Source organism: Mandrillus leucophaeus, unplaced genomic scaffold, assembly GCF_000951045.1.
Source record: "Mandrillus leucophaeus isolate KB7577 unplaced genomic scaffold, Mleu.le_1.0 Scaffold103, whole genome shotgun sequence".
Taxonomy (NCBI): domain Eukaryota; kingdom Metazoa; phylum Chordata; class Mammalia; order Primates; family Cercopithecidae; genus Mandrillus; species Mandrillus leucophaeus.
Genome location: NW_012098432.1, coordinates 1,875,932 through 1,894,493, shown reverse-complemented (window position 1 = coordinate 1,894,493; position 18,562 = coordinate 1,875,932). Strand labels below are relative to the sequence as shown.

The window sequence follows — 18,562 nt, the reverse complement described above, 5'->3', positions numbered from 1 at the left end:
CTGAAATTCATCAGTATACGTCAGTTTTAGTTGGCAAAGTACTCCAAACTTAAGGCAGCTTAATTCAAACAGAGAATCAATTATGGACCAAGTTAGAGAGCTGTTATTCATAGGTAGAATTTATAAGGGCTTCCTGACTGTCTCCTTCAGGAAATACAACGTTATCTCATTAGCTCTTTCCATTAGATCCTGGGACCTGTCTTGGCTAAAACTTCTCATGCCCACACAGTAATATCATGGCCTGTTGTTGGGTGGGGGGAAGGGGGAGGGATAGCATTAGGAGATATACCTAATGTAAATGATGAGTTAATGGGTGCAGCACACCAACATGGCACGTGTATACATATGTATCAAACCTGCATGTCGTGCACATGTACCCTAGAACTTAATGAATTAAAAAAAAAACACATGAAAGATGAAGCTGGCTTTGCTCATTTACTACCAATAAACAAATGTAAACTTACATTCTTTTTCCATCCTAACAATCACAATTACACTGTTAAATAAAAATTGAGTTTATTAAAGTAAACAAGCTTAAGAAGGTTCCTTATAACATTACTCTTTTCCAACATCCTTAGGGATTCAAAATGCAGGTCATAGGGCATGAAAGGCAGGAGTGGAATCAATCTAGATAATGAAATAATCTGCTATCACAATCAGGCTCCACCTTCCTCCTTTTATATTAACTCCCTACTGATTATTACATTTATTGAAATACTAGAAGTTGAGCTTTCAAAACGAAAAGAGGTACATCATTGTAAAGAAATAATAATTAATTCCAATGTCATTTCCTTAAAATTCTAACCAAAGGAGTAACTCATTATAACCCACTCCAATATTTGCTTCTAAAACGTTCTAAACAATGCTATTACCAATTGTTCTACTTCAAAAAAATTCTACTAAGGAACTATTTGCTATTTAAGTTTTTTTTTTCTTTTTTCCTCATTTTGTTGTTGTTTGGTTTTGTTCTGATTTTTCCTCAAAAAGAGTCAAGACAGCCCGAATTTAAGTCTCTGTTTGGAAGAATTCCAGGACCTCAAAAGCAAATATTAGAAACCATGTAAAAGCCTGTCAGATTATTTGCCCTTAGAAAGGTTTAGGGAATAGGAAGTCATAAGAGCTTTTAAATCCATTTTCTTTGGTCAGAAGACTAGAAGTACAAGGGTCAAGAGAGGTTGCCCTTCCTGACATTCTTGCACTTGCTGTAAATAATAGTGACCTACCTGTAAATGATTTCCCCCATAATCCAGACATCTATACACTAAGTTCAGTCATTGCCTTCTTTAGATGGGTTCCCTAAGAGTTAAGTGTGATCTGTGAATGGTAGTTGAGATAAAAACTAGAAATAAGGAAAAGAAACTGTCTTTAAAAGAAGTGTCTCGAGTTTCCGTTTACAAGCCTGAAGGGTTGTTGTACATATTAAAACTGCTGCATAGCTCCATCCCTGGTCAAAGAAATCCCTCCTCCTAACACCCCCACCCCACCCCCGTGGACACTGAAGATGTCAGATCTCTGGGAAACAGCAGTTAGAAAAAGGATGCTTTTCATAGCTTGTACTAGAAAACGCTGGCACCCCCATCCCTGCTTAAAATAGCACTAAACTGAGTCACAATGCAGGAAGCTATACCTTCTGTGTCTCTTCAATAGAATCTAGCTCGTTTCTAGTGAAATGCTAAATAATACTGCATAGCTTTGCCCATGTATGTGACATGTCAATTCTTCTAATCCCCCGTTTGCCCTAGATAATTTTACGCTTTATCCATCAGCATGCCACACAAGATAGAAAAATGCAGTTAACAAGATGACAGTGTTAGCTAGGTATTTGGCATCGATATTAGTGAAAGTTTGTCATTTGACAATTATTTCCCTAGCATACCAGACGGTAAAGAAAATGTTTTCATTCATCCGCAAATGACTAACATTTTATTGATGTTTCAAAATGCGGTTGAAACTATTGCACTCTCAATTTCCGAGTCGGTTTTGAGAGTTAGGGCAGAATACTAATATCAGTAACTCCTGCCTCAAATGTCTCCGTTAAATGCCCAGCCTTGGAGTGTCAGTTCAGCAGGGAGGTGTTGCTAGTTAAGAATTCTTCGATAAGCCAGTCTGGGTGGTCACAGGTGATGAGAACCCTTCCCTTTCCCCATATATCCCCGTGCATGGCGATAAAAATCACTCTGAACACTGCTACCACCAAGCAAAACGACTCCCTGCCTGCCTCGTAAAGAGCTTAGTCTGGGGAGGCAGCCGGATGCTGACCCCTGCAGAGAGTATTGCTTCGGTGCGCTTTGCCAAAGGACCCTGCTAGCATTATGGAAAACGAGTTAGGTACTTGTGAGGTTTTGCTTTATTTCCTCCAAAGGAAGAAGAACTGGGATCTGGCAAAGAAAATCCTCTTCAAAGACTGCTAAAGGGGGATGGGGTGAAGGAAGGGAGAAAGTTGGGGGTGAGGGGGAGGGAGCTTATTTTTTAATTACTTATTTCCCACTTTCACTTCCCCGCTCTGCTTCCCCAACTCCTCGCTGAACAAGATTGATTGGTGTAGCTGCTAACGACTCAGCCTCGGTTCTCGCATTGATTTGCAAATGGCCCGGAAAAGCTTAGGGATCTTGAATCTGGAAATGAGTTCAAGAAGGAAAGAAGAAAAAAAGAGTAGGGGATGGCCCTATGCCTAGTATCTCCTTCTGCCTAGGGCCAGGGCAGGGCTGAAAACAGCCCGGCGAGCTGCGGCGGGGCTGCTGCATGGGGAAGCGGAGGTTACCGCTCCGCACCGCGGAGGAGCAAGCCTGTTCAACCCGGTTTGGAGATTGTTAAGAAATACAACCCTGCGACTCGTTAAACCCCTTAACTTTACCCTGCCTTGACTCAGATGCGCCGATCTGATAGGCTCAAATGGGTTAAACTGCCTCTTACATAACGGGACTGCCTGGCTCTACACAATTAAAACACTTGATTGCAGTCTTTTCCCGACTCTGCATCCCAGCACGACCCGCCCCGTGCCTCCCAGCGCGCCTGCGTGCCGCGCGTGCACAGGCCCCCGCGCGCACGCTGGCCCTCGCGCGTACTACATACACACTCTCCATCACACACACACTCCATGTTGACCATAAACAATCCCCTACTCACACACACAACTTAGTGTCAACACGCACAGATGAAAGAGGGGCGTCCTGCAATCCATACTGGCCGACCCCCACAGTCACGCAAGCTGCTCTACCGTAAGGCCTTGCACCTCCTCGTGTCCCCGCAAAAAAGCAGCGCCCCGCCACCATTCCCTACCTATTCCCGAGAAAAGGCAAAGAGAGAACTAGTTGGCTGGTCGTTAACTGCAGCGTAGCTACCCAGGCGAGATTAGAAGAAAATAAAAAACAAAAAAACAACTCACAGTCGCCGGCGTCATGATGGCGCCGACCACAACTTGGAGGACTTCAAACTTACGGTGCCTCGAGAGGTAAAACGCACCGGTGAGGGAAGGGAAAGCGCCCCTCAGCTCTCTTCACCCCAGCCCCGACACGCAGACTTTTCTAGCAAAGCATCCCTCTAGCGCTTACGACAGTAAGGAAAGCCTTCATTCTACGGTGGCTCTCTTTCCCCCTCGGTTTGCATAACTGTGATACAGTTCCTCCTAATTATTTTTTTCGTTGTCTTTCTTTTCTTTTTTTCTTGCTTTCGTTTTTCTTTTTTTCTTTTTTTTTTTTTTTTTTTTTTTTTTAAATCCACCCCCCCTTCTCCATCCCCAGTCCCCGGGCGGGGTTGCTAAGGAAACGGCCGCTTGGCAACGCGCGCGAGCCCGGGGGCCGGCGGCCGGCGCAGCGCCCCGCGCTGCTTCTGCTGCTGCTGCTGCTGCTGCTGCGATTGCAGCCGCCGCCGCCGCTCGCCCTGCCTCCTCCGCTGCCGCCGCGCCTCCTCCCTCACTCTCCGGCGCGCTCGCCTCCTCGCTAGATGGTGTGCGAGCCGCCCGAGAATTAGACACACTCCGGACGCGGCCAAAAGCAACCGAGAGGAGGTGTAGTGTGGTGCCAGGGGGAGGGAGGGGAGGGAGGGAGGGAAAGCGAAGAGGAGGAGGGGGAGGCAAAAACACCGAAAAACAAAAAGAGAGAAACAACACCCAACAACCAGGAGTGGGGGGGAAGAAAGAAAGAAAAGAAACCCACCCACCCATCAAAAAAAAAAAAAAAAAAAAAAAAATCCTGTGGCGCGCCGCCTGGTTCCCGGGAAGACTCGCCAGCACCAGGGGGTGGGGGAGTGCGAGCTGAAAGCTGCTGGAGAGTGAGCAGCCCTAGCAGGGATGGACATGATGATGTTGGTGCAGGGTGCTTGTTGCTCGAACCAGTGGCTGGCGGCGGTGCTCCTCAGCCTGTGCTGCCTGCTACCCTCCTGCCTCCCGGCTGGACAGAGTGTGGACTTCCCCTGGGCTGCCGTGGACAACATGATGGTCAGAAAAGGGGACACGGCGGTGCTTAGGTAGGAAGAACGGCGTGCTTTTCGTACTTGTCTCGGTCTATCTTTCTGTCTCTCTTTGAACCCTCTCTGCCTTCTTTATAACACAAGCAATAATGCTGGTGGTGCTCATCATGGAAAGACCACATCTCAAGAATTCCAGGTGCAGATTCTTCCCGGAGCCCCGGCCCGTTTATGCTGGGGCAGGTAGCAAGCTGGACTTGTGATGCTAAAGCACTTTGCCGGAACGCCAAGTAGCCTGGGGATGAGTGAACTGTCAGGTTTAGAAGGAGGGGCAGGTGCCACTTTGAAACTGAATGCACAAGGTCTCTGTTTTACTGTCATGGGGTACTCTTGGAGAGTCTGACAAGTTTATAAGGTTTGTTTCTATTTTACTCCAGCATAAGCGACTCTTTCAAACTGCTGGTTCTCTGCTCCCATTTGTTTTCCCTCTCACTTGGACACTCAGGCTCGATTTCTTGCTCTTTATCTTTCTTTCCTTTTACCGCTTTCTCTTTTCTTTCTTTTCTCCTTCTTCCTTCTCTTATACCATTTTCCCCACCTCCTTGTAACTCTTTTTCCCTCCAATATCTCTTTTCACACCTTTTCTATTTTCGGTTTTTTCCCTCCTTTTTAAAATTTGTTCGCATATTTTCTCATTTTTATCTCCACGACTTTAATTTCTGTTCTTCACACTTAATCCCCTTTCCTCCTCTCTTTTAACCCTTTTCCTTTTAGCTAATTTTTTTTATGCCTCCTTAATGTCCCTATCCTGTGCTTTTGACTCCCATTTCTCGTCCCTCTCCCAATACCGTTTCCCACCCCTGTGGCACACACAGGCATGGTCACTCTTCCCCTCCAGTACCATTTACTCACCCTCATAACTCTTATTTCTATAAACATACTACTTCACATACTCTCACATCCTCACATGCACTGGCACTTGCATGCTCTAAGAAACACTTCCACATTCAGATCCTCTCTCACTGTTTAAAAGGCATACTCTCCTTCTCTGTTCCACATTGTCACTCACACATGTGTACACACTGCCTCTCTCACTCACTCTCACTCTGGCTCTCCTCTCTTTTTCTCTTTCCATGTCTTTCTGTCGTCTCTTTCTTCTCACCTTCCTCCCTCCTTCAGTCTTCAGTTTTACTTCTTTTTCTCATTTTTCCTTTTTCCCTTCTTTCCCCTAAGCTTGATCTCTGAGGTGGTTTGTCATTAATGAACATCCATACCCTGGTTTTAACCCTAAGCAACAGTGCAGAGAGGGAGCCTGGAAATATTTCCTATGAAAATATAAATGGATGATCACCAAAGCTTAGATCTAAACAAAGCTAAACGCCCTATTCCTTCATTTCTTTCCCATCACCCTCCCTTCTCCCCTTGCCACCCCACCTCACATTTCCCTGAAAGATCTTCTTTCTCTCCACTGGGTGGTGGTTGACTTATAAGTGTGGCTTGCACAACATCAGTGTACATGACATGTCTAAGGTGAAAGAGAGTGGGAAATGTTTCTGTTTGAATCATGCAACATATTTAAATTTAATGATGTGGGTGTGGTATATGACTTACACCTTTTGGAACATGCCTATGAGTTCAAATTTGGAATACTATCATATTTTTTAATATACATGAATGCATATGTTTTTAATAATTTCTGTTTTGAATTAAAAATGTCACTGTATACAAAAGTAACTAATATCTTTGTTATTACATAGTAAAAAGAAAAACTTTTCTTTGTTGGTAACAGTGATAAACTCTTTGTCACAGAGAGGATATAAATTAAGCCTGTATATACTCTTTATGTTAAGTTTGTTTTAGAAGTTTGAACAACAGTGATAAGGGCAAAACACTATCTTCAGAGATTGCAAACATATATCATGGGAGCTGCAATATGTATTTTTGTAGTAAGCAACATATTGCTTATTTGTAGTGAGCATTACCATTTCCACCCTAAAGGATTTAGAAGACTGCTTTTCTTTCAATAATATATTCTGGCATTTGGTTTACCAAACAAACAACAATTTAATAAATACTATGGTTAATGAAAATAGCTGGACCCACATTCTGCTTCCAGGAGACTCATGTTTAGTTCACTCATTGCTTCCAATAGTGAAGCTTCCCTAATATGTGGGGACCATATATTTCCAGTGTTGTTGGTTTGGTGCAGTCCTTGTTTACTTTGTGTGCTCTGTACCTCATCCATTTAGATGCTATATCCTGCATTTTGTGATATTGAGGGAACTTTTGACTTTCAAACTTCTTGAAGAGAACAGAGTCTCTGTGTCTTCTCGATAGTGTTTCTAACAAATTAGATTTTAGTTTTTAAGTATTTTTTTATCATATGAAATAGAAATTTGAACTACATTACTTTTTACTCAAAGCAATTTGCTTATAGTAATTCTGAAATTCTCAAAGAAGTATCTAGTTGTTGAACTTCTTACATTGTCTGTAGGTTTTAAACTAATTTAACATATCCATTTATAAGAAATTCTCTCTCCATTAGAAAACGTTAAATATTGTCAGTTACTTTTTTCTTGACTTCTCTACAGCTGATGATTTCCTCTGCTCATAGATCAATATAAATAGAGCTTAAGGACTAATTGAGTATAGGCAACTCAGGTGATGCATTTTTTTTTTTTAAATCAAGAGTAATGTCACAGTTATATTTTGTTTTTTCTTTGTATACTTAAAACCATATCTGTTGTTATTCTCTAACTCATTATAAAACAAAACAAAATTCTACTCTTCAAACATACGCCCTTGTCCCATCAAAATACATGAATGAAGTGCTCAGGAGAACACTTAACCGAATTACATGATATCATTCATCAAACTTTGCACAGTATATTCTATTTTTAATGTAACATATTCCTCACAGTGTCTTTAATAAAAAACAAATAGTGGCATAACAGTTATCAAATAATTTTAAGTGCTAAAGGCCTTAAAGTGCAAACATGCCAGTCAGTGACTCTGTTGCTTGTGGTTACGCTAATGAAACAGAAGTTTAAAGGTCAAATGATACATTTCTGTTTCCTAAGTGCCAGAATGTCTGTTTTTGAGAAGAGGATCATGAAAAACAAAACTTTCCTTAAGTGCAGTTATAATACACAAGGGAAATTCATTCTGTTATCTAACTGTGTCTGTCATTTTATAAATCATCTTTTCTGTTTAGCTTAAATACAGGATTTATGATGACATTCCACTTAAAAATTTTAATATTTTTATCATTTTACCTTCGTCTCTTAGGGTTAGTGAAGCCATATATATGAAGTGTAAAGATGTTTCTTACTTTTAGTAATATTATTCAGTGCTAAATTTCTGAATGATTCACCTGAATTATTTGGACCTTCTTGATAAAGTATTTAATGATACAGATATTCAATATAGTAATGTTTGATATTTCCCTTTCTTAAGCTTTGTATTTAAAAAATATATGGTGTCTAAAATACATTGTAATTTGCTATAAACACAAGCTGTTTCCATTAACTTATTAAATATAGACTTTAATTGCTACTACATTTAATATATACAGTATTTTATTCTTAACAGAACTTGTTAATCTTGTATGGAGACATTAACTTTTTTTACATTTTTTGAGTTGTATTTTGTAGTACATGGAAGATCTGAGTTAATACGTCATGGGCTGACCTAGTAGAGAACAGGAATGCTAGAACCATATTGGTTATGCTTCAGGACCCAATGTTTCTGGAACTGGAGAATTCAGGGGAATATAACTCTGCTCTAGAACAATACATAAATTTCAGGAGACTTAAAAAAATCATTTTGCAGTCACTTTAATATGAACCAGTTGCTTTACTCTTACCTTAGTAATAAATACTGTTATGTAAACATGTCAAAAATGTTTAATACTCCTTGGAAACAATACTATGAACATCCTTATTTACATCCTCCCAGTGTCTGCACATTTTTAAAACGTGTTATTTTTAAGCTAATTTTTTTCAATCTGTTTCTTATTCAGCCCTTCTGTATGAAGTTTGTACTTTTTTAGTCACCTTTCTGATATGAATTCAAAATATCCTATTATCTGGTTGTCATGCTTTAATCGAAAAAAGTAAGATTCTTTCCTTAATTGTGATATCTTCTTTTACCTTAGCAAAGTTGAACACAACTCTTGTCATTTTAATGCAATAGATTTGAATGAAAGTTATGTGATATCCTACTATGATATTGTAATATGGAAGAAGGTTTTTGCTTAGGGCATATTTCTACATTATTGGAAACCACAAAACTTTTGCAAGTAAATTTATGAATGAATATGACAAGTATTTATGATTGCTTATCCTATTTGTTCACTACATTTGCCTTTTTATTAGACTACATTAACTGGTTATGATTTGAAATGCATGCTGTGACAATAAAATAAATGATTTCTGTGTGAGAATACAGAATTACCAATAGCAGTAAAAATCAATTATGGTGTACTTTTGGAATAGTATTTGAGAGTCTCAGATTTTCTGTTGAGTTATTCCTACACATTGATGCATTATACTTTCCAAATGCTCAGTTCAACTTTACAAATATTTTCAATTTAGGACAGTAAGGCAGTCTTTTAAAACCTATATGTCGATTAAATAGTATTATGAAGAAATATTTTTAAAATCCTGAGGATTCTTTTTTTTTTTTCTTTTTAAAAAGAGAAGGGATAATGGATTATCAGAATGGTCAATCTGGAAAAATATGTTCTAGAATATGTAATAAATGTTAAATGTTACCTATATTGATTTGCAGAACTGTTCTATTGGCAAGATATATTACTTGATACTTTAGTACACAACTATTAATAAAAGTATAAGATAATATTTTTAATTTTCTAGATAAATGTATTTTGCCCAATCTTTTTAGTTCAGAAGAATTCAAAAACCCATGTAGTTGTATAGATCTTTGAACACAAGCATGTTAATGAACTACTTATTTTAAATAGATAGGCTTTACAATTAAATCGCTACATAGAATAAGTTAATACTGCAATACCTGACTTCTAAAGAATTTACAGAAATATTCCCATCATGGTCTGTGTGAGTTCTGGGCCTGATTGACCAGACCCATCCTTTGTCCATCTGCTATTCTGTGCTATGGGGTGGTGGTGGGGTCTTCAGGTGGAGGCTGGAGCTAATCCCTAAAGCTACATTTCCCAGTCTTTCATGCCAACTATCTTCAGGCTGTCATTAGCCAATGGAAAGTAGTTTTTGGTGAAGGGACAACATCATGAAGTGAGGGGCTAGGGCATTTCTGCCCTCTTTCATTGTTTTGGGCAGCTTACAGCACTGTATTCATCTCCCATGGGAACCTTTTTTGTTTCAACTTCCAACGGATAACTAGCCCCTGTGTTTCTCTTTACTGCTTTATCCCTTCTTTCTTCAACCTAGTAGTAGTAGTGGCTTCCTGATGTTACTAACCACTGAGTTATCTTACCACCTTCTATTTAGCTTCCCAGGTATTCTATCCCCTTTAAAATACATTTCCTACATTAAATTCTCCCATTTTTAATATACAGAATGGTGGTGTTTGTAGAACCTTGATAGATACATAGTGAAAAGTGATAGTTTTTGTGATTTTAATTATATTTGATTGAGTGACTGTGGCACTATAAATGTTGCTTACTAGCACTGAATGTAATAGTTTTTAAAAGAAACGTGCATAGAAGTTAAGCCATAAGAATACTGAGGCATATTACAAAGAAAAAAGAAGAGGCTTTTTAATCCATACACAGATTATATTAATAATAAACCAAATGAATAAATGTTGAATTAATATAACATTTAATAATTTCAGTAGGAAAATATATAATGTTGCTATGTGTGGAAAATAAATTGATGAACATATATTGATGAGATTCAATAACAGTGTTATATTTTTTTACTGAGCCAAAAATAACTATGATTAAACCCTGCTTGTAGATATGTGATCAAAATGCTAAGACAATTCATAGAGTGTTGCCTATTGAATTCAATAAAAATTAAATGTCTTTCTTTATATAGAATAACATCTAAGGTGACAATAAAAGTTTCTAGTTTTTACGAAGTATATGACAGTAACAATATTGCTAATTGAACTATTTGACTATTGTAGGAATTAGTCTCAAACAAGTGGAATCTTTTGATTGAAACTCAAGTCATTTTTCTACCATATCTTGTTTCAGAATTGCAGAAATTAAGACGTTATAGACATCACATGACTTAAACACTTTTTTTTTTTTTTTTTTGAGATGGAGTCTCGCTTTGTCCCCCAGGCTGGAGTGAAGTGGCACAATCATAACTCCGTGTAGCCTCTAAATCCTTGGGCTCAAGTGATCCTCCTGCCTTAGCCTTCTGAGTAGCTGGGACTAACATACAGGTGTGTGCTAACATACCTGGCTAATTTATTTTTATTTTTATTTTTAAAGATGGGGTCTTACTGTGTTGCCCAGACTGGTCTCAAACTCCTGGCCTCAAGCCATCCTTATGCCTCAAGCTGTCAAGTAGCTAGAGTTATAGATGAAAGCCCCCTCTTAACTGTGTATCAGATGATGTGGTGACCTTCTCATTTGCTCCTGCAAAACACTTTCTAAAAGACACTTATATAGGTGTCTGGTTCATATATAAATAAACAATTGTCATTGAGTCCTACTATTGGTACATTTTTCTGTAATTATTCAGGAGAAATGATAATTTAAGACTGTCGTTAAATGACTGTCTCTCAGGGATGCTCTAGAGAGGATTTCTGAATTTGGAAGGAAGTTGAATTTCTTTTTCTTTTTTTTTTTTTTTTTTTGAGACGGAGTCTCGCTCTGTCGCCGGGGCTGTAGTGCAATGGCCGGATCTCAGCTCACTGCAAGCTCCGCCTCCCGGGTTCACGCCATTCTCCTGCCTCAGCCTCCCGAGTAGCTGGCACTACAGGCGCCCGCCACCTCGCCCGGCTATTTTTTTGTATTTTTTAGTAGAGACGGGGTTTCACCGTGTTAGCCAGGATGGTCTTGATCTCCTGACCTCGTGATCCGCCCGTCTCGGCCTCCCAAAGTGCTGGAATTACAGGCTTGAGCCACCGCGCCCGGCCGGAAGTTGAATTTCTTGATATCGTCCATTGCGTTTCTCTGGAAGCTCACTGATAGGTTAAAGATTGTCATTGTCACTTTCTATGCATATGAAAAAATAAAATTTATTGTGTTTTTTTCTAGGAGTATCCTATTACCTGTCATTTTGCTTTTCTAAAGGAAATGTTAAATTGGTTCACATTTTATTTTGTCAGATATTTTATGTGTTTCAAATTAACCAGCAGAAACAAAAACTTCACGTATGACTGGAGACTAAAATCTCAGATTTTTCTACACAGTCATAATCGTTATCAAATTGAGTTTTAATTACTCTGCTGTATATATTACAGAAAAAAGTGGTATAACTTATAAGATCTTTATGAATAAATAATAGAAATTGATATTTTGCAAATATGTATTTTCTGTTTTTCCTTGCTATTTTAATTTTGATTAGAAAAACACACGGGTTTGTAGTGGTAAAACGCTCGTTCAGCTATCTGTAGGGCCTTAGCACAGAAGCTTTCATGTATCAGGCCAATATCCACTAATTTTTGAATTAATGAGTAAATGGAAGGGTAAGTGAAGAAACGAATGTATTTAAGTGTTTTTTTGTTAAATCCACATATCAACAGTCCCTGCCTTAAGTAATTCCTGCAGAAGTCTTAGTGGTTTAAGAGATATACATTGGAAATATTCAGTGTCTTTAAATTACAGGACACAGTCTACTTTGAAGAAAATGTACTTCTTGCTAAAGGTATTATTAAATAAAATGTTCTAAAATATAAGGCATTTTACATAAGAAAGGTAAAGTGTTCTTTGATTAACTTCTATTTTGTGTGTATTTGCGTGTGTGTGTGTATGTGCTATGTTAAGATTTCAAAGGTATTCTTACTGTAGGTTTAAGCAGAAAAGTGTGAAATGTAATGATTTAGTTGTAAGATTTTGAAATGTAGTTATAATTTTAAGAAGATCCCAGATTTTACATTGTATAGGAAGGCTTTTGCCCTTGACAATTATAATCAACAGATAGCAGGAACAGTTCAAAATAGCAAAATCTCTATTGTGGCCTCCTAACATTTGTTTCTGTTTCTACCTCAAGTTATGGAGCCTTCTCTTCCTTTCTCCTAAAGCTTTAATTAAACGAAATCAATAAGGATACAAAGGTAGAAAGAATTTGCTATTGCTACAATTTTACTGAATTGTAAAAAGTAGCTACAAGCCCCAAACCAGAGCAGAACTTTTGTATCATTTTAACCATCTCCTAGAGGTAGGTCTGCAGTACTTTATAAACCACAGTGTATTGATACTAGCTGATAGAATTTTAATGTGGTCATATGGCTTTGATTTATAATGTTGAGGATGTTATCTATTGGTGTAGTGGTTTCTAAGCCATATCAAGTTCTGAATCCTGACAGAGGACCTTTGATGCTCTTATAAGCATTCAGCTGGCATGGGAATTGGTCTCTTAATCACCTTCTCTAAGAAAAGAAGAATAGAGGAAAGGAGGAATTTGGCAGTGTTGCCAGCATTAAATGTTGCTCTTTTGAATAAAAGCCAATTCATTGTACTTTCCAGATAGCTGGTAATTTACTCAATTTAAGGAAGATGTTTATAACCCTTTTTAGTCCAGAACAAAGTTGTTCTTTACTGAATTTTTCTGAGTCGTTTGGACATAGGTCCAGTGCCCATGCTCATGCTATTGATAGAGTTTGTGTGCGTATTAGTGTGTGTTTAAAGCTATGGCTACTGCCATAAAGTATGTAAAGGTTTTAGATAACTTAAAGAGCCATGGAAAATATGTGTTCCATTGTCTTCAGAAACCCCTTTCTTTTCATGCAACTAAGTTACATTTAGAAGTATTAATGAATTTAAGAGATACTGTGAATATAAGAGCTGTAATCAGAAGATATTTTATATATTTTCTTTAATAACATTTATCCTGTAATATAAGGGTGTCTAATAAAGAGATCATAAAGTTTTTCTAATTTTATAAATAGAATATTTCTTACAGTAGACTATATTTAGATACCTAATATTTGATTTGTAAGTATTTTCAAATTAGTGTATTTGGCTGATGATCAGTTGAATAGAAAATGGCTTGTGGACTACTTAGTGTAGTGCTTGGTAGATTATTAGTATTCAAAACCTGAATGTTGAGTGAAAGAATGGGAGAAGAGATGGGGAGGAAGGGAAGAGGAAGAAAGGGAGGGAGGAAAGCATTTTAAGCTGTATTAGTGACTTCTCATCACATTACCTTAAACTTTAGATCCCTTGGGATGACATAGAATTAAGCCCAGACATTTCATTATATAGAAGTATAATAAGATAAAATATATTTAATTTCATATAATTATTAAATAACTGAAATAATTCTAAGCCCTTAATTTTCTGTATTAGTCTGTTTTCATACTGTTGATAAAGACACACACGAGACCAGGAAGAAAAAGAGGTTTAATTGGACTTACAATTCCACGTGACTGGTGAGGCCTCAGAATCATGGCGGGAGGCAAAAAGCACTTCTTACGAGGTGGCAGCAAGAGAAAATGAGGAAGAAGCAAAAACAGAAGCCCCTGATCAACTCATCAGATCTTGTGAGACTTATTCATTATCATGAGAATAGCATGGGAAAGACAGCCCCTCATGATTCAATTACTTCCCCCTAGGTCCCTCCCACAACATGTGGAAATTCTGGGATATACAACTCAAGTTGAGATTTGGGTGGGTGCACAGCTGAATCATATCACTTTTCTATGATGAAGTAATATACACTGTACATATTGAAGTTTGAAAATTGTGTTTTTCATGCAGGTGTATGTCTTCCTTCTCAGTTACTAGTCTATATTTATTTTAGAACATAGATAGCAGCTTTATACCTTGGCCTGCAATTGGGTCAGGGGCCATTTTTTGGAATATGTTCACAAAAGGAGATTAGATATACCGTAAGCGCTCATTTAGTGTTGTTGATAAGTTTTTAGAAACTCTGACTTAAGTAAAATGATGTATAATGAAAATAAATTTTCTTCCTTCCTCAACATTATAAGAAAACAACATGGAACAAAATGATGTTACTCAGTCACCTGCTGTATGTTGTTTTACTTAAAGTTGCAGCTTCTAAGAATCTATTCACATCGTTGAGGGATTATAATACATCTTTGAAAAGTCTTCTGCATCTCTTTCTTATGCTTATGTTACTTATTTTTGTTCACAAATTATTCTAGATGTGAAGTTACTTTTGCTTATTTGCACAGTTTATCATCTATCATAATTGCTTAGTTTTATTGAAATTGTTCATGCTTTGAGGCAACCAGAATGGAAGCAATCAGAACTTGAGTTCCTGCTTCTGTACTTACTGGCTATGTGACCTTGAACAAAAGCCTTGTCTCCGCAACAGAAGTAGATGGGTTAAATGAGATATTACATGTAAAATGCTGGCAGTACGTAACACATAGTAAGTACTAAACGTACATTAGCTAATAATTTTATGCTGCTTTTTTTCTGCTAATCTCACTTTGAAATTTATTGGCACTTGGCTTCACATCTGGAAGTAGAAACACACTAAAAAATGTTTTAGCTCTTAGGGTGCAGACCCAGAGCACTCAAAAGAAATGGAATTACAAATTTTATGCTCAGCAGACTGATGGTGATTTGATTCACTTACCAGAAGTGACAGAGCACTATAATTGGGTGGTCACATGAAGCAATGAGAACTTAAGTGAGAAATGGAAAGAAACAGAAGAGGAGAAGTAAAAGTAATTAGCAATAAGTAATGACAGTGAAAGAGTCGGAGGATGAAGATGAACATTTGTGACAGTTTAGAATGGAAGATATGATAGCTCATGATAACACTGGAATAGTTGATAAGAGGACTAGCATTAAAAAATTAGCAAACTCTGGATTCTGGATAGTGTAGCAAATAATTATTGAGGATTAGATATTTTCTTATGGTTCCTCGGGGCATCTGTAGGTTATGCTGAAGGCAATGCAGTTCAGAAGCAGCAGGTATGGGCAAGAACTTTCCCTATAGATAGCCATTGTTGCCAGGGGCAATATACTGAATTAAAGCTTGGAATTATGTATGAATGCTTGCCCTAATTCTGCATATTTGCAAAATGCACAGCATAGTGTTTTATAGTCATGATGGTGGAGCCATCATCAACATCATGATTCAGATTGAAATCACAGTCCCAGAACATCTACCATATATAACATACGTTCACAACTATGTACAATAAACTATTTCTTTCCCACTCTTATAGCCAAGTAGATTGGCAAGGGAAGGTAACTTGAACCAGGTGGAACTGTTAGGAAGTGGCGGAACCACAATTACAATCCAAGTCCTTTATCCCAAGCTCATTATCTTGTACCTCTTACTAAAAGAAATCAAAACAATTGACAAAAAATTTCTTCGTTATTCATTTATTATGCATTTACTGAGCACCAACTGCCTTTTAGCTTCTAAGTCTACAGTGATTAAAAACATCAAGACAGTATGTTCTAAAGTTGAGGAAACGTGAAATTGTTTAAATGAGATTACATATTTGGCATATTAAATGTATATGCATATATATTTAATATATAGCATATATATTTAATATATAGCATATATATTAAATGGTCACATGCATTTAATAGATAGGAAAATTGTGAATTTTTAAAACTACTATAGATATTCTGGAGGAAAATCTCTCATCCATAAATGATTCCACCTTTAATGATTACGAGCTATTGATAACATAACAGAAAAAACAGCTGTTGAACATCACACATAGTTAGGTATTATGTATTGATCACTGCAATGAATCTTTACAACAAACTATATTTCTTCTACTTTACAAATGGGGAAACAACGTCATAGAAGCTGAGTAATTTTCCGAACTTTATTACAGCAATTAATGCATAACCATGATTTGATCCTAGGCCTGTGTGTCTCCAAGGCTCGTGCTCATTTCCTTTCAAAAGCCACAATATGTCCTGAAGCTTTTTTGTATACTCTAGTCCTTAAAAGAAATGAAAATCAGTAGTTCCTTGTTATAGTATTCCAGGTCCCTAGTTTAATCATCTGAATGTCCATCCTGATATAACTCTGAACAGCTGAATCACCTTGATTCACTCCTTTGAAAGGGGTTAGGCAGCCAGTAATTTTAAGCACCATTATTTCCCAAGATAGGAAGATCCAAAGATTCAGAGACCTATAAAAGTTCCTTGTACTCTGATTTCAATAACATGTCAGTAGTAAGTTATAGTGTCTTATGTTTAATTGCCATCAATGAAAAATATCAAGCGTATTAGATATGTTGCCTTTCTCTGCTAGCTGGTAGCAGTAGTTTATATAGTTTATAGCCTAATTGAAAACTTGTTTGTATCCAATAGTACATAATTTAAGAATCTTTTAAAATGTGCTTATATATCCTTCTTCTAGAGACTTTGCATGTGTACCCAAGAGAAGTGTAAATTTTACGATGGCTGCGACTGCTTTATATATCCAAAGCTTTTCCAATTAAGTACTATTTTTGTCTCATATTGTTAAAAAATGCTTTCAAACCTTTATAACCCAGTTCTAGCTCCTTCTTCGCATGCTTACACCCTTCCATTTTATATTGTTTATTCTATCAATTTTATATTAGTCTGTTATCTCACTTGGCTCTACATAAGAATATAACAGACATAGTCAACAGCATTAATTTATTTAAAATTATTAATCCTGTATATTTCTATTTGTATAGAATGTTTTCTAAATTCTAGAATCCTTGAATTGATATTTAATTTTTCTTTCTTTCTTTGGAAATGTGTATTTTTCCATTCATTGTATAGTTTTTCCCATAGGCAATGTGTTATTTCAGGAGTTCATTCACTCAATTTCTGCATTTATGCATTGAGTCCCTGTAGTATGCTATCCACTTTCTGTGAGTTTAAGATCCAATGATGATAAGAGATAAGTTCCTATCTATTGAATTTACATTGTAATTCAGTCTATATTCTCAAACGCTGTTGTGTGTTATAAAAAACTTACATGTGGATCTCTGCTTCACTGACTCTTAGCTCAGTGGCCACAGCAAGTTATTTGGTTTTTCTGAGACTCAGTTTTCTTGTCTATAAAATGGAAATACTGAAAGCTACTCCCATAGTTATTGTGATCACTATAGTAACGTTCGTGAATATGCCGAAAGCAGTGTCAGACACAGTTCGTGTTCTTTCGTTATCAGTTGTCTTTCTTATGCTGCCTTCCTCCTCTTCCTGTAATACAGCTATATTTTATGGCCAGAAAAATCTAGTTAAAGAAATTGTTACGTGTTATATTGTACTTGATGTATTCTGTTGGCTAATAACTTCTGAGGTTCACCTATTTTAAATTCAAGGCAGCTTTCTGATGCTGTGAAGAGTAGAGTGTATCTGAAGACGTGATGACCATCTCACACATATTGTTTCTACTTCTTGGACTTATTTTTTCCTTCATCTGAGATGCTTGTCCTTCATACTGTTTTCTCTGTAATACTTTTATACATGGATTTTCCTCTAAATTTATCATCAGTTTTTGACATATTCTGAAAGTCTATGAAGGTTTATTTTCTTCATTATTTCTTCTGTTAGCATCATAATCTTTTTACCATCGTTGTGTGTTTCTCCTACTATACTACACTTTTTTCAATAGACTTGTATTTTCCTTTTTCTTGGTTGAAATGATATGTGTAAGGGATACCTGATGCTTTATTTTACCAACAAAGCAAACAATATTTTTAATTCTTTTGCAAATAATTCTTCATTGAAATAGCACGTTTGTGCTTTTGTGATTTTATTTTATCAATTATTTTAACACAAATGGGCACAATGGATGACCCTTCTCTCTAGCAATTTCAGTAATTGGTGAGTTGATTTTCTGAATTTTCTTGTGGCATTCAAAAATTCTCTTCATATTTGATACATATAACTAGTTTCTTACAGACAATATCTGGACTTTTCCATATTGTCCAGCTTTAAGTAGGACACAGTGTATATAATATTACTACGGGGACATCACTGAAATGAAAATTCTTGATAATATTCTTTTTTCACATTAAAATTCCTATTCACCTTTCTTCTCCTATATAA

At 37.0% G+C, this 18,562-nt stretch overlaps 1 protein-coding gene across 2 annotated transcripts in view; it reads left to right on the top strand.

Moving 5' to 3' along the window:
- Positions 1-4,082: 4,082 nt before the first annotated feature.
- Positions 4,083-18,562, top strand: part of NEGR1 (neuronal growth regulator 1) — a 942,943-nt gene continuing 928,463 nt past the window's right edge. For both annotated transcript variants that reach the window (XM_011977699.1, XM_011977695.1), the window contains exon 1: positions 4,083-4,464. In XM_011977699.1, the coding sequence (XP_011833089.1) occupies positions 4,289-4,464 (176 nt within the window). In that variant the 5' untranslated portion in view covers positions 4,083-4,288. The remainder of the gene's footprint in view (positions 4,465-18,562) is intronic.